This window comes from Crocodylus siamensis, chromosome 4 (assembly GCF_052110815.1).
Source record: "Crocodylus siamensis isolate JL-2025a chromosome 4, ASM5211081v1, whole genome shotgun sequence".
Lineage (NCBI taxonomy): Eukaryota > Metazoa > Chordata > Crocodylia > Crocodylidae > Crocodylus > Crocodylus siamensis.
This window is the reverse complement of record NC_143398.1, coordinates 89,922,341-89,939,512: the sequence shown is the minus strand read 5'-3', so window position 1 is coordinate 89,939,512 and position 17,172 is coordinate 89,922,341. Positions and strand designations below refer to the sequence as shown.

Sequence of the window (17,172 nt, the reverse complement as noted above, 5' to 3'; positions counted from 1 at the left end):
TCTCAGCATTCATGAGCTGCACCTGGTACCTCGAGGTATGTAGAAAAAACATTTAAAGCTGTGTCTATGGATGAATCGCTGATTCTCTGAATCGGCATCCAATCTTCAGATTTGGCTGAACTGAACTGGGACAGTGATCTGAATCAATAAATCAAATCGCTGTCCCCCCTATTGGGCCGAATCCGAATCCAAATTGAATATAGCCCACTTCGCATACACCTAGTCCCCATCTGGTTTAAAGCTATGTAACATTTTGGTTTGTCCAAATCTGCTAAGTCTTGAGGGGGAATAACTAGGTGTTCTCCAAAAGAAGCCAGGCCAACTAACTGCATCTTACACGGTTTTGAGTATCTGTACTTAGTATAAGGCCCTATGGTCTCAATTAGCTTACCTGTGTGGGTTCAGAAGCCAAGCTTTTTCTTTGTTCAGTGGATTTCTCTATTGCTTCACTAAGAGATTTGGCATACTGTACCATTGCTTTCAACTGTGAATCAGTCAAAACCCAAAGCAAATCATCCAGTATCAGAACCAGTTTTGTTGCCACTACATTGCAATCCTTCAACTGTTGAATAAATTTAAAACATTTGAAAAAAAACAGAAATATTACACTCAGTTTAAGAAATAAATATTTAAAACAAATAAGAGCAAAGGTAAAGAATATGATACCAAAGAAACATGATCATTTTCCATGCAGAAGTACATTATTACTTCTTTTAAAAATCAGATACTTCTTTAATTAGAAAGAACTATATCATTCCATTGCATAGCTACATTTGTTGCATATTAACCATACAAAAATGCTGAAGAGGTACATTTTTGTAACTGCCAACCAGTAAATGCAACCTAAACCCTGAGAAGTAGTGATCGTTTCTCATTATACAGAGTCAGAAATACAGGCTCTCTGAACCAAATTAAATCATTAACAAAATCTTTACAACTTGCAGTCTTTAAAATTTTACTCGCACTATTTTTTCTCCATTACACAGGTCTAACTAATTAGAGCTTTGTAAGCTAGTTTCTTGATGAAGATACAAGATGAAATCTCAAATTCAGTGAGTGACATTTTTTACTCTGCTTCATGTATACCTCTATAGAGTGCTTTTTAAAAATAAATTTCATCCACACAAAAACAAATGAAAGAGGTTTATAAAATAATTATAAATTAAAAGGATTATAGGCTCAAACTTTTCAAATTTACCCTTCTTTTAAGTGTGACTCTGATTTTTGACTGATTGGTAATCAATCGAACAGGAGCACACATGTTTTCATGCTGAGAACTCTGGATTGCATCTGCTTCTATTCTGATCATCTGCCAATTGATTTCTTTAAAAGTCAGTACCTTTAAAAAAAGAGCACCCCATTAATGGAATATTCCATTTCAACTGTTGGTAAAACTTTACATAGAATATGCAAAAGCAATACATCTTAAGTAAAAGGGTTAGGACTTGAAGCTTTTAAAAGGCCACAATTCATTTCATACTGGTTTCTTCCACAAAGCTGGCTCACAGAACTTCTGACACTGGATAGTCTTAAAATGGTAATTTGGGAAAGATGTGATGGCAAAGGGTTTTTTTCCCTTTAACTAAAGTGAGCTATTGCATACATTTTCTATCCCACAGGTATAAACTCTTTCAATCTAGGAGACTGCTCAGGGGAAACCAAGCAAGAGCCATATGTGAGCAAAAAAAGTAAGTGGATTGGAAGGGTTATTTATATATGAGGGAATAAACTCTGAAGAAATTACAAGTTTTTGCAACCCACCCTCATCCCGATTTAGCTTGATATTAAAAATCAAAGGAAACCAGGAAGAAACCAGGAAAACATGTATAAAAAGAAAAAAAAAAAAAAAAAAAAAAGAAAGGTAACAGTTTATTTTTCCCCAACATCTTTATCTGCTCCTTTGCCATTACTCATGAAGCAATTACAATCCAAGGGCATTTTTACACATGCGTGAATCGCAGTACCGGGTGCTTTGGAAAGCTCCTGGTGCTGAGACGGATGCCGTTGTATAAGTGGTGAAATGAACGTCAGCACTGACGAAACAGCAGTGGTGTACTTTTGAATTAAAACACCTAGGAGGTGCTTTAGTTCAAAAGCGCACTGCCACCATTTTACAGGAGCAAGAGGAAGCCAGGCAGACACCACTGTACCTGCAGTCTCTGTGGGAGCTCCAGCCAGGGAGCAGCAGGAAGGGGCCAGCTCTGGTGGGGAGCAGAAAACCCAGCTCAGAAAGCATGCCAGGATGCTGGAGGAGTCCGGTTGAACTTAAACCAGGAAGGGGTCTGGGACAAACATTGCAAAAACCAGTTTGATCCAAATCAGTTAAGTCTGATACTGCATTCAACCAGGTTTCTCTCAAACTGGTTTTGGTCATTTTCAAACTGGTTCATGTGCACTGAAAATCTGTTCTGTTACAGGTTTAAACCAGTTTCTGATCACTTAAACTGGTTTATGTGAAACCTCTGCCCCTAGCTTTAATACCAGAACTAATAGTTAGGCAGCCTACAAGTAGTGGTGGAATCAGACAAGCATTCATTTCACATGTAAATACACCCAAGCAGTACTTCAGAATTCCTTAGTGTGAGGGAGTGGGGCCTAGGAGCGGCCGTGAAGTTTCTAGCGCCCCCCCTACCATCACTTGAGGTGGACTCAGCACCCTCGGTTTCTCGCCCGCCACGTCTTTGATGGTAATAAGTTTATATGGGAGGCTGCCTTTATCCCCTGGTGAACGGTGCGTGTGTTCCTACCCCTACTCCATATGGGGTGCCTCTGCACACCCCTGCCTTAAGGGCTATGCGTGCCTCCTACCTCCCCTTTGGCACACCCCAAGCCTTGCAGCTGTTCTCTGGACGTTGTTTGGCGCCCTCTCTGACGCCCCTGGGCCTATCACGCCCTGGTGCCCCTCTCTGGCACCCCTAGTTTCATAGTAGCTAGAGTCGGAAGGGACCTAGGTAGATCATCTAGTCCGACCCCCTGCCTTGGCAGGAAAGAGCACCGGGGTCAGATGACCCCGGCAAGGTGCTCATCTAACTTCTTTTTAAAAATCCCCAGGCTAGGAGCCTGCACCACTTCCCCTGGAAGCCGGTTCCAGGCCCTAGCCGCCCTGACTGTGAAGTAGCGCCTCCTAATATCTAATCTAAACCTACCCTCCGCCAGCTTGTGACCGTTATTCCTGGTCACTCCTGGCAGCACACGGGGGAACAGGGACTCCCCCAATACCTGCTGATCCCCCCTGACCAGTTTGTAGTAGGCCACAAGGTCCCCCCTTAACCTTCTCTTGGGGAGGCTAAACAGGTTCAGGTCCCGTAGCCTCTCCTCATAAGGCCTGCCCTGCTGACCCCTGATCATACGAGTGGCCCTCCTCTGGACTCTTTCCATATCGTCCACGTCCCTCTTGAAGTGTGGCGCCCAGAACTGGATGCAGTACTCCAGCTGCGGCCTGACCAGTGCCGCATAGAGGGGGAGGATCACCTCCCTGGACCTGCTCGAGATGCATCTGTGGATGCATGACAGGGTACGGTTGGCCTTCTTGACTGCCTCCCCACACTGCTGGCCCATGTTCATCGTGGAGTCAATGACGATTCCAAGATCCTTTTCCGTCTCCGTGCTGGCAAGAGGGGAGTTCCCCAACCTGTAAGTGTGGTGCCGGTTCTTCCTCCCCATGTGCAACACCTTGCACTTATCAGTGTTAAACCCCATCCTATTCTCATCCGCCCACCGTTGCAACCTGTCAAGGTCAGCTTGTAGCCTATTGCACCCTTCTAGTGCACCCACATCCCCCCACATCTTAGTGTCATCAGCAAACTTGAACAGGGTGCTTTCTACCCCCTCATCCAAGTCACTGATGAAGATGTTGAACAGTGCAGGCCCGAGGACCGAGCCCTGCGGAACCCCGCTGCCCACGTCCTTCCAGGTCGAGAAGAACCCATCCACTACCACCTCTGGGTGCGGCCCTCCAACCAGTTAGCGACCCATTTGACTGTGTGGGCATCGACACCACAGTCTCCCAGCTTTTTGATGAGGACAGGGTGAGAGACAGTGTCAAAAGCCTTCCGGAAGTCCAGAAAGACTACATCCACAGCAACCCCTGCGTCTAATGATTTGGTGACCCTAGGCTTACCACATACTTGGCGCCCCAAGGCTGTCCCGCCCCGGCGCCCCTCTCTAGAACTTCTGTTGTTACCGAAGCCCCTGGGTCTGGCACGTAGCCACCGCCCTGTTACCGGCGCCCCTGAGCCTGCCACGTAGCCGCTGCCCTGTTACCAGCGCCCCTGGGCCTGACGCGCCCTTGGGCTACCACTCAGCCCGCTGCCCCCTTCTGGGGCCTATGCCGCGCTCTTCGCGCTCGCTGCCCACTCCCAGAGCCTAAGCCACGCCTCGCGCGCCCTGCTGCTCCTCTCTGGGGCCTATGCTATGCTCCGCATGCCTGCTGCTCCTCTCTGGGGCCTATGCTACGCTCCGCATGCCTGCTGCCCTCCCAAGGGCCTGTGCTGAGCCTCTCACGCCCGCTGCTCCCTTCTGGGGCCTTTGCCGCGCTTCCCGCGCTGGGGCTACAACCCCCACTCGGCGAGCGCCTCTCCAACACTCGTCCACTGTGCCGATTGCATCACACACTCCGTGCCCCCCCGCTGGGCACCAGGAGCCCCCAAGCCACTGGGGCGCTCCTGTGAGGCCTCCTCACGCCCCTACAGCCTCACCCGGTCCTCCGGTTCTAACCATAAATAAACCAAACAGTCAGCCAGCTGGCTACAACACAACAAAAGACCTACCGGCTTATAATCCAAACTCCACACAGTGCTGACTCTCAGTCATACCGCTGTCCGGACTCTCTCTCTCTCCCCTCGCACCATTGCAGCCAGCCAAACCACCATCACTGACCCTGCTGCTCAGCTCTCCCACAGAGCTGCAGCTCCTGCGGCTGCCAGAGGGGAACTGCTGCTAGGCCCTGGCCTGAGCTGTTATAAAGGGCCTGGCCTTGCCCCCTTCCGGTCACCTGATCGGCTGGTTGCCATAGCAACCCGCAGCTGCACTGCCCTGATGATTGACATCTCTCCTTCCACTTATCTAAGGCACAGGACACCTCAGTGCTCCTGTGACACTTAGCTTATTGTACCTATTAAGCACATGGATTTGAAACATCTATATATGATTTCAAAAAATCTGGTCGTTAACCTGTTATTAACGTTCATATAAACTACATTAGGTCCACAGAGTACAGAGTAAACATGAAGTACAAGTTTTTATGGGTTGATTAACTTTCTAATTATTTTTGTGGGTTTTTAAGAAAATTACCATTTGCTTCTCTTACGTAAGTGGCAGATATTGGTCAATCTAGTCCAGAAGAACAGTATTTGCAGGGAATAATTAACCCTAAATAGAACAAGATGGACATAGCTTCAAATAAAGTCTACCCTAACACACTTCAGCCCACTTGGCTGACAATTTCTGGAGCAGTGATTCTCAGCCATCGTGCCACGGCATATTTTTAAGGAACCCACTCAATATTAGCTCTGTTAGGTGTGCAGACACCTATACATAATTCAGAAGAGAAACCCAGAATTTTTAAATATAAATCCATTGTCAAAAACTTTCTGATCCATTATGGTTTTTCTGATTTCTTTGAAACAGAAGAATTGCTTTATTATTTTTCCACAGGCAAAAAACAAGTGAAAACTAAGAATTGGCGTTTTCGGGGGGGGGGGGTACCTTGAATCTAAAAAGGTTGAAGACCACTGTTCTAGAAGCACATGGAGGCAGCAAAGATCAATGGGAGTGCAGAAGCACTCCAGACACAGCCAGGGTATGTTTCCTAGATAGTTTACAATTATAAAACCACAGTTTCCTTATTGAGACAATAATAAAAACAAAAAGCAAAAAGAATTCTTTACCTCTCCTCGCTGAGATTCTTGTATCCGAGTAAATCTTAGATCACCATGTTCCCAGTTTGTGTTTACACTATATATTCTCAACTGAGAAAGTTCAAAGGAAGCATTAAAAGCTTTTGCCCCAATCCGGATTATGATGGAATTCACAGAAACAGAAATTCCTTCTACCACTTTTTCAGCAAAACCATATTCACTGGAAGGTAAAATGCTGAGATTAAACTACAGATAACTACTGTAACAATTCAAATAAAGACATGAATATATCATTCAATAAAAAGCTTATAGTGAATCCTACCCTGCATAAAATATGTTTAGACTTGATAGAATCACCAAAAAAGGTAAGCCTACCACAAAAGGTAAGAGTCTCTTTTCCTACAGGTTGGCTGACCTCCTACGTTGGGCTTTAAACTAAGTACGAAGGGGCCCTTTGGGCATCAGAATGGGGAGGGCACCAAAGGCACCATTTGGCAGGCTCAAGTGCCTCTATACTAATGCTAGGAGCATGGGGAACAAACAGGAAAAACTCACACTTCTGCTTGCAGATAATAACTTTGATTTAGTGGGGCTACTGGAAACCTGGCGAGACCCTACCCATGACTGGGCGGCACACTTTAAGGGCTACAGGTTGTACAGAAGGGACAGAGTAGGGAGGAAAGGGACTGTGATTGCTCTCTATGTAAAGGAGCATTATACATCTACCCTAATTCAGAATGGGATCAGAGGAGGAAAAAGTTGGAGGCATTGTGAGTTAGGATACATGGAGGTCGAGGGGAAAGGGACTTGGTGGTGGGGGTCTGCTACAGACCACCACAGAAAGAGGAAAAGCTAGACTTGGAATTCTTGAGGCCGCTCTCAGAGGCTGTAAGTCTAGGGATGTGGTTGTCACAGGGGACCTAAATTACCCTGACATCTGCTGGGAAGAGCAGTCAGCCAAAGCCAACCATTCACGTAGGGTCTTAACCTGCATGCAGGACATGCACCTAACACAGGAGGTATACAGTCCCACTAGGGGGAATGCCTTACTGGACTTGGTATTGGCTACGGGGGGGACCTGGTAGGGAACCTGCAGATTCGTGGTCACCTTGGGGACAGCGACCACCAATCAATTTAATTCACTGTGTAGGGTGGGTAAGATAACTAGTAGGGTGGAAGGGCTTGACTTCAGGAAGGCTAACTGAAGTGTGCTTAGGAATCTAGTCAATGATGCACTGCAGGAGAAGAGTATTGGTGAGATGGGAGTCCAGGAAGGGTGGTCGTTCCTAAAAGAAGCGATACTTCGGGCACAAAGGGAGACCGCCCCAGTACAAGGAAAAAGGAACCAAAAACCTTCCTTGGCTAAACAGGGAAATCCAGGGCAGACTAAGGGCAAAAAAGAAGGCATACAGGTAGTGAAAGCAAGGGGAAGCTACCAAGGAAGAGTATACCTACCTGGTCCACACTTGCAGGAAGGTAGTTAGAAAGGCCAAAGCAACTACAGAGCTGAGGCTGGCAACACAAATTAAAGACAACAAAAAGTCTTTCTTTTTTTCTTTTTTTTTAAGGTATACAGGGATTAAAAGGAAGGTGCAAGGCAGCATAGGACCCCTACTGAACAAGGAGGAGCAATTAGGGACAGAGAGGGGGGACAAGGCTGAAGTATTCAATGAGTTTTTTTGCATCTGTGTTCCTGAACAGGGCTCAAGATAAGTTTCCTAATGGGTTCTTAGATGTGCAGAGGATCACCAGCCTACCAACTGTTGATGCTGGCTTGGTGCAGAGTCACTTGGATGGACTATATGTGTTCAAGTCAGCAGAACCATATGAGCTGCATCTGAGGGTACTGAAGGAATTGGCCGGTGTCATAGCAGAACCACTGGCACAGCTGTTTGAGTGCTCATGGCACTCGGGTCAGATCCCGGAGGACTGGAAAATGGCCAACACAGTCCTGATTTTCAAGAAAGGGATGGAGGAGGATCCAAGTAATTATAAGCCAATAAGCCTCACCTCCATCCTCGGAAAGGTCTTTGAAAAGATTATAAAGGATCATGTTTCTGGGAGTCCAGCGGGAAAAATAATGCAGCAGGGAAACCAGCATGGATTTGTAGCAGGTAGATCATGCCTGACCAATCTAGTTTCGTTTTATGACAGGGTCACAAAATCCTTACATGCAGGAGTAGAGGTGGATGTCATTTTCTGGGACTCTAGCAAGGCCTTTGATACGGTATCTCATCCTAGTCTCATAAATAAAGGAAGAGGCTGTGACATAGATGCTTACACAGTCTGGCAGGTGGCAAGTTGGCTTAGTGGTCGCACCCAGAGAGTGATAGTAGATAGGTTGGTATCGACCTAGAAGGATGTGGGTAGTGGGGTCCCACAGGGTTTGGTCCTTGGACCTGTACTCTTCAATATCTTCATCAGTGACTTGGATGTGGGTGTGAAGTGTACTCTGTCCAAGTCTGTGGCTGAGACTAAATTGTGGGGTGAAGTCCACACTCTGGAGGGTAAGGAACAATTGCAGGCAGACCTGGACAGGTTAGAAAAGTGGGCAGTACACAATAGGATGCAGTACAAGGACAGGTGCAGAGAGTGCTGCACCTGGCGTGCAAAAATATCCAGCACATCTACTGGTTGGGAAGTGAACCTCTCAGCAGCACAGAAGCAGAAAGGGATCTTAGAGTCATAGTGGAGTCCAAGATGAACATGAGTTGTCAGTGTGACGAAATCATCAGCAAAGCTAACCGCACTTTATCATACATCAGCAGATGCATGACAAATAGATCCAAGGGACTAGGATGAGATACTTCCCCTCTGTGTGGCATTTGTCAGACCGCAGTTGGAATACTGCATCCAGTTTTGTGTGCCATACTTCAAGAAGGATGTTGACAGACTTGAGAGGATCCAGTAGACGGCCACTCGTATGGTTAAGGGCTTACAGGACAAGCCTTATGAGGAAAGACCGAGGGACCTGGACCTCTTCAGCCTCCGCAAGAGAAGGCCGAGAGGTGATTTTATGTCCGCCTACAAATTTATTAAGGGGACGCAGCAAGGGATCGGAGATACTCTGTTCACTAGGGCTCCTCTTGGGGTAACAAGGAACAATGGTCATGAACTGACAGAGAGCAGATTTAGGCTAGAGATCAGGAAAAACTTCACAGTAAGGGTGGCCAAAATTTGGAATGGGCTTCCAAGGGTGCTCTCCCCTACCTTGGGGGTCTTAAGAGAAGGCTGGATAGGCATCTGGCTGGGGTCATCTGACCCCAGCATTCTTTCCTGCCTAGGCAGGGGGTCGGACTCAACGATCTGTTGAGGTCCCTTCCGACCCTAGCATTTATGAATCTATGAATTTGGGATAAGAAATATAGTATCATCTCCACCACACATTCTCAGACTATTCAAAACAGATGCTTTATGCAATTCAATTTTGGTGAAACAAAATGTTCCATGCAACTTCCCATTTTAAATGTCTCAGTAGTTTATAGTACTATGCATAAACCCAGCATCTACTTAAATATATTTTAATACATGTCAAATGAATTACTCTACTACTACAGAATATTAATTTTACTCATATGTATCTGTATGAGCAGAATTACAAAGCTGATTAAAATGTGTGTATTATGCAAGGCAAAACAGAAGAAAACTTTATGTTGAAAAGACCAGCCAAAAATGGTAAGACTTATATAGTCAAGAAGCTGCATTTTATTTTAGAAGGATGTTGAACTTAAAACTCATTTATAAAAATATTTTTTTACTTGGTCCCTGAACACCATCTTAGTTACTTATGAATATTAAGTAATGTTCAGAATACAATTTTACATTATCCATTTTGTTCGCCTTTGTCAACTTAGGCAATGAAAGTAGTTTGTCATGTCATTTCTTCTTTTATGATGCTCCTTTGAACATTACACAGGATCTCTAAGGCAGTGAAAATGTGGTCCCAATCATGCATCTGGACTGATGCAAGCACACCCTTTGCTACTGGGCAAAAGTGACCTTTCAAGAGGGTTAGGAACTCAAGTTCAGCAGGGCAGCCCTGAACAGAGAAGGATTCTAAGGAGAGGGTATGCACATACCCATACTCTAAAGAAGGAATTAGGAGTACAGGAAGATGACACATGGAACTTCTGCCCCTTACCACCCTCCACCCCCTTCTTTGTTTTAGATTAAATCTTAATTGTCAGAAGTCAAATATTTGTAGGAAAACAAATTATCCCAGCGCTATTATCTGTTCCCCTCCCAGAACAGATAATTTTAGGCCTAATTTTAGGAGTGCTGAGTACACAGGCCCTGACACTTTATTTTATAAAGATTATTGTATCTGAAACAAAGGGCTCTAACCTATTTTCTGGAAACACAAATCCACCTGCATACTTTGTTTCAAGAAAATAGATCCCATACTTTTAAATGTTTTGCACCAACTGCATGCAAACTTTACAACTAACCTCTGTCCTGATGCAGTTGCTATAGGTGATGGTCCATTAGGGGCACGTGGTTCTTCACAAGTACTCATTTCCATTACTACTTTATCCAGGGACTTGAAAAATATGTAAAGTAATTTGGTATAAATTTAAGTTTACTGTAGTAGATTAATGGGCAATATTTAGATCTCTCACAGAACTAAACACTTACTAAGTACATGGAGTTAAAAATGTATAAAACCATTCTAACCATAACTTTTAGTAGCACACAATAATCATTCACAATTTTTTAAATTCATTCTTATATATAGTGCTTGCTTTAATTTTTCACGTTTCCCAGCTCTATCAGATTTTTCCACTGTTAAACACAAACTGTTATATTTACTGATCCGTAGCCGATGACATATTTTATAACCATTTACATTTATCTTAAATTTCTAAAACGAGGGAGATATTTCTGATTTTCTTTACATACAGTCTTTCAGTACGACCTACTGCTATGGTTTGTTTGGGTTTTCGGGGGTGGGGAGGGGTTGGTGTTTTTTTACATATTTTAATTGAAATTGTTTGAATTGGTTTGATGACCTGAATAAGGATTCCCTGCAAGATGCAGCTGCCTGACCCTTTTCCATTAATACAGAGGGCAAATTATTTATATGCTGATAGAGAAAGGAGCTACCCGGAATCTGTACCACAGAACTCTCCCTGAAATTGTATTACAGTATCTAGTGCAAAAAGAAGGCCAATTTAAATCATAAGCAAAGTTTCTTAACATTGGCCACCTTGTTAAGAGTCTGATTTCCTGGAATGTGTTCATTTCTAGCAAAACCCCACCAATCACACAACTAGAGCTCTAACTACCAAAGCAATATATACAAAAGGATGCCAACTGGATTCAGGTTACTTATAAAGCCAACTCCTCTCTTCAGTTACTCATACAGCCACACCTAGGATAATGATACTGCAGTTGTGTAATAGTATCAAAATCTTGCCAACAGACCTTTAACATGTCCCATACTGGAGATTATATCTTTTCCAGAGGAGTCAGCAAGTCTGATGACAGTCTACCATCAGCTTCTAGTACCAATTTCCATTCAGTAAAATCGTCTACAGAAAGCTCATATACAACAAAACACAACATTCAGAAATACTGGTCTCCTAATCATAGACTGCTTATTTTCTGGTGAACTGACCTCAGGAAACAAACAGGCCTTTTTACTTCAGGTCAAACTATATAATCATTACAAATACATGACTTGCATTACTTTTCCGATCTGGCAGCTGAATCTCAGAATCAAGAGAATGACTACTATTTTAAACTCTGTGGGTCCAGGGAGAAGTGGCAACGAATTTAGCATGTTATGAATTAACTACTCTATTTTCTCAAGACTTGATAAAAAGAAAGGAGGCAGAAGGCACAACTATTAGGGTGTGGAAGAAACCTTCAAGTATTCAGGGGGGTTCAGAAAACAAAAACAAACAAACAAAAAAAAGGAACATCTCTATTCATAAACTAAAATGTAAAATAACTTCAAAATTGGAAACTGGGTTAGTAGCTGTTTCTGCTAGAGGTGTGTGAAGCGGGCAGTATTCAATCTGGATTTGGTCCGATTCTGGGGAGAGTGATTCGATTCAGCCAACTCTGAATCTGAAGATTCGATTCCGATTTGGAGAATCAGCGATTCGGCTACAGACACAGCTTCTGTTTTTTCTGTATACTTTGAGGTAACAGGCATGGCTCATAAACGCTGAGATTGTGGGGCGAATGGAGTGTCCCACAGTAGTGCAGGGTGGGTCTGCCACCGAGCACACGGGGGACCCCCCCACCTCACGGCTTGGTGATTGGCTGTGGGGGGATCCTGGGTGCCCCCCCAGACAGAAGGCACCAGTCACCAAGCTGGGGGGGGGGAATCTGTCGCTGAGCACACGAGGGACTCCCCCTGTTGGAGTTCCTGTTGGACGCTCCATCCATCCCACTATCTCAGTGTTCATGAGCCATACCTGGTACCTTGAGGTATGTAGAAAAAAAGCATACAAAGCTGTGTCTACGGCCAAATCACTGAATCTCTCCAAATCGATTTGGAGCCTTCCAATTTGATTTGGAAAGATTAATGGGTCTCCTGATTCAATTTGGATTCGGAGGTTCAACTGCCAAAATTGTGCAAAATCTCCTCCAAATTGAATCAGCAACCAAAGCTTCGTGCAGCCCTAGTCTCTGTATCTGGTAATAGGCTTGTAACAAGAGAAAGAGCTGGTTAATGGCATCCATGCAATTCCAGCTCCTTCATTTCCTAGTCTTTGTTAAGTCCTGTACAACTATAAAAATCAGCAGGCTAACTACCTGTAGAAGTATGACTTATTACCATCTAAAAACTGCATTGCAACTGAGTCATGGGAAAAATGTTCTCACTAGATGCCATGATTAGGTTACTTCTGTACTTCTTGAAGTCATAAAAGGAGGAAATCGAAATCTGCAAGTAGTCTAACAGACAGACATCCATCTTCCAGATGTAACAGAAATTCTTACAAAGAATTATACAAGAATTAGTTTTTTTTCAAACTGGAATCAAGTAACAGCCTAGCAATCGTGGCCAAATATGGGTCTTTTAAAAATAAAATAGAGTAAGGTCACCAAAATATTAGTTTTTTGATCTCTGACTGGTGGTAATCAATAGACAGTTTAAATATGCCATTTCTAAATAACCTTGTTTTATTTTCTCATTCCTTCCACAAAATCTAATTTTGGTTGATTTCAGCACTCACCAGAGAAATGGGTTGAGTTTTCAGTTTTGTCCATGGTATCTGAAAGATAAAACATTACTCTAAAGCAAACCAAATACACAGTAAAGGAAATGAGACAGTGACCAAAATACTGCTTAGCTTTCTTAAGGTACAACATAACAGCTATACTGAACTGCTGTATTTAAATCTGATAATAATCTGATGCAAGAAAAATCATACCCCCCACAACACACACACACAAACAAACATGATGTGTCCTTCACACAACTTAATTTGGGACTTACTGGTGGCCAGTACGAAAATGAACAAAAAAAATAATCCATCCCTTTAACTGTGCTCTGAGGTGTTAGGAAAGTCCAACACAATTTTCCATATTAGTCCTTAGAAAGCAAACAAAAACTCATATTTACTATATTGCCATATAAATCATTGGATGTCTAAGTCTAATCATTTCATTTCCTGTACTTAGATCATCAAGACAAGCCCCAGTTACAAAAAGAAATGGAGAACTGAGGAGCAATGGCAAAACCAGAGCAGATCATAGCCCTAATTGAAGACAAACCCAGGACTGATATCTCATACTAACAGAGTCCAGGGAAAAAGGATAGGTAGGCTATTGCCTTCCTTCCTTAGAGAACACAGTAACTTCACATATAGAAGAATAACTGACATAACCAAAGAAATTCTCCATCCCTTGCTATAGCCAAGGGCCCCTCTGCATGTTATATTTTAGACTGCAACATGCATACACACCCTATTTTAGGCACCATAAAATGACAAGCCAGCCATAACAACGTCCCACCTATAATGTAAAACATTTTTGTGGCTGATTGGTATGGTACCTTAAATGTATGGTACCTTGAATGTACAGGGCTGCCCCAGGGCTGATGTCAATAACAAGCTGGTTGTCTGCACCAGCCCCAAGTACAGCTCCGATTCTACAACTGGTCCTTGGGCTGCCCTATAGGCTCCTCCACTGAGGAGTTTAATTCCTGAACCCAAACCCCTGCATGGGGAAAAATGAGGCTCCTAAACAGGGAGCCGAAGGGCTTCCTCCCACAGGCTACTTCAAACCTAGTGGCAGCCGATTGTCAGCTCTGGCCCTGGGACAGCCCCAGGTCATGTCCTCTTTCAATGCTGTAAACATCTAGCTTTTGACTTGCCAGTGCTGGGGAAACCTGGGATTAAGTTCCAGGGCTTCCCCTGCACTGGCAAGTAAAAAGGGTGCAACTGGGTTTTGATAACTGATCCCAAAACTGTGCTTCTTACTGTGTGTGTGGCATGGCACAAGGCACTATTGTTGGGATCAGGGAATCAGATCCCATGGCAACTTTAAATCAACATGTGCCAGATACCTAAAGGTATGTATAGGTAAGTAGGTGAGGAGGGTGCTGCGCATCTCCTCTGGAATTGTCGTTGTTTATATAAAGATTATTTACCCTCCAACGGAGAAAAATTAAGAAACCATCCTACATCCTGCCTTTTCATTTTCTACAGTTAAGAATAATTCATAGCAAATGTATATCAATATAAAACTTAAAGTCATTTTCATAGTTTTTGTACTTTAAAAAAAAAAAAAAAAAAAAGAGGCACATGATAAAAGGGAAAAGGAGAGAGTCTTGCTCAATTGTTTGGACAAAATGAAATGCTCACCCTAAGAGATGCTTTATTGCAAAAGACCTTGTTTATAGCAAGCCATGTCGGAAGATCCAGCATGTTCTGAAGCACTTCTTCATCCAATTCTAAATTGGTCAACTGACCTTCTCCCTTCAGTGTACTAAGATTGATCTTGTCAGGTGACAGGTTTTTGGTGAACCTAAAACAGAATATGTATGAAAGCTTAATAAATGTTAGGGAAAGCATTCAGAGTTACCTAGGTTATAGATGTGAAACCATAATTCAGCAAAGTAATGATCTGAAAAAGAACATGCTTTTAGAGCAGTTTCATGTAAAAATGGCACTGTGAAGTTTCATATTTGTCTCTCAATTACTTGAATCAGCTCTGCTTCACTCAGAAGTAAACAGACAGCATCAACTCATTGGGATCTATTCTTCTGGTTTGTCTACTGCAGCATAAAGATTCCATAAGCAGAATTTAGTTAACTGTTCATTTAATAGTATAGGCTAGTTGCACTCAAACTCCAGTCCACAGGCAGGATCCGGCATGTGGAACCTCATCATCTGGCCTGTGGTACTCCCAACAGGTCCAGAAATGTAGTGGTAGGGGACTGATATCAACATTTAATTGCTCCCAGAACAGCAGCAATTAACACTGTCACAACTCCCCCGCTGCCAAACTTCCAGACCCAGAGGGAGTCCTGTGGCCTGAACAATGCAGCCCTGTGCATAGCATACAACCTGGATAACAGCCTCATGGATGGGATTTGGCCTGTGGAGCCAGATAGGTTGAGTAAATAGTGTAGGGCCAAAGTAGAATAAGCTTCTTCTACAGTTGCAGTTGCTTTTAGCTCTACAGTGGTAATAGGAGGAAAAAAATGTCTTTCGCTCTTTAAGTAGCTATGACTGAATATATTCAAGAGGGTTGATGTCTTGAGCAACCTACTTTATAGTCAATTTTCAAACTTTAATTTGCACATTAAAACTTAAAATAAAAATAATTTAAAATAATTACTAGGTTATAACACAGAAGGTTTCAAGAATATATGGCAGAAACTATTTTGATGAATATACCATAGAGCAAAAAAAGACAAGTTCATACACCCCATCATTAGTGCTTTTGAGCGGAGGGTAGTCTTAAGTGTCAGAGCACAACTAAGATGTCTTAAAATGCAAGATCTTATGACATCTCTAAACTTCAAGGATCAGTTAACTGATGTATGAAGTTCTACTATTTTCTGTAAAGGTGCTGTGATTAATTTAAATAGGCTCATAAAATATTGTCAATCAACTGCCATATTACTGACAAAATACGGTAAAGCCCAAAGTACATGGCTAACTTGCATCCCGGCAGACATGCAATTACAAGTCATAATAGGATTTGATTCCTGATCCCAACAATTATACCTCCTCCCATGCCATATGTGCATGGCAGAAGGTGCAAATGTGGGATCTAGCATCAGATCCCAGTCATGTCATATTGTGTGGTCCTGGGGTCCCCCTGTACTAGCTGGTTAGGTGCCTAGCAATCAGCTGATGGTTGGTTAGCTCCAGGAACCCATATGGCCTTCTGAGCCCTCCTGTGGAACCCAGAGCAGGTCAATGATCAACTAACTGTCGGCAAATCGGGACTGCCCCAGGGTTCACTCCTGGCACAGTCCCAATCTGCAGTAAGCTGGCAGTGATCACCCTGGGGTTCCAGCCCTGGAGTGGTGCCTGCTAGCTGTCAATCAGCTGATCATCATAGCCCCAGGATTTGAACCCCAAGGCCACCCCTATCTGCTATCACCTGGCAAGGGCTGCCCCAAGACTGGAATCCTGGTGTGCTCCCTGCTAGCCGATGATCAGCTGATTTGGATGGCCCTGAGATTCAAGCCACAAGGCTGCCCTGATCTCCTGCCACCTAGCAGAGACCAGCACTGCCATTCTAAGCGCAACTCATATTTTCTTTAAGTAAGGAGAAGCAGAGTCCTAAGCAACCCACCAAGTTATTGTCAAGTTAGGTTTACCATCTTGGAAACTTTTCCCCCAGCTGTCTCTCATTATTTTAAAAAGAAAAACAAAAAACCCCCTGTTTTTTACTGCTCTAGTTTTGTGGTTTTATCTCTCTTCCAAAATCTGTAAGCCCATTATCCTGCCCAGCAAACCAAAATGCCCAAGCATTGAGTATTCTGTGGATCATATTATGGTGAAAGGATGTTAGCCAACTGGACTTGCTAAATATGCAGATTTCAATCACCTATCTGTTTAAGAGAGGAAATCAAAAAGACAGATCAAGAATTATGTAGGTGCTCTTATTAAGGAGAAAAGGATTGTTCATTCTTTAAACTTTTTAATGAAATTTCTTTTCTGAATGTGTTTGTAAATTAGCCAGCATCTTCATTAAAAAAAAAAAAACAACTGGAACTTGACAAGTAGTTTCTGAATAGTTATATATTGTTTATTGTTCAAAGCAACTCAAAACCCAATATTTGTACAAATCTGTACCTATAGCAAAGACTATAAATATATACCATGTTAAAAATGAAAAT

General features: G+C 43.2%; 1 protein-coding gene across 3 annotated transcripts in view; it reads right to left on the bottom strand.

Annotated features, from left to right (window-relative positions):
• BLTP3B (bridge-like lipid transfer protein family member 3B) overlaps positions 1-17,172 on the bottom strand; it is an 83,521-nt gene that overhangs the window by 46,480 nt on the left and 19,869 nt on the right. For all 3 annotated transcript variants that reach the window (XM_090042847.1, XM_090042848.1, XM_090042849.1), the window contains 6 exons: positions 14,678-14,840; positions 13,046-13,084; positions 10,307-10,398; positions 5,889-6,078; positions 1,199-1,339; positions 392-562 (listed from right to left, as the gene is read on the bottom strand). In XM_090042847.1, coding sequence (XP_089898973.1) covers positions 392-562; positions 1,199-1,339; positions 5,889-6,078; positions 10,307-10,398; positions 13,046-13,084; positions 14,678-14,840 — 796 coding nt within the window. The remainder of the gene's footprint in view (positions 1-391; positions 563-1,198; positions 1,340-5,888; positions 6,079-10,306; positions 10,399-13,045; positions 13,085-14,677; positions 14,841-17,172) is intronic.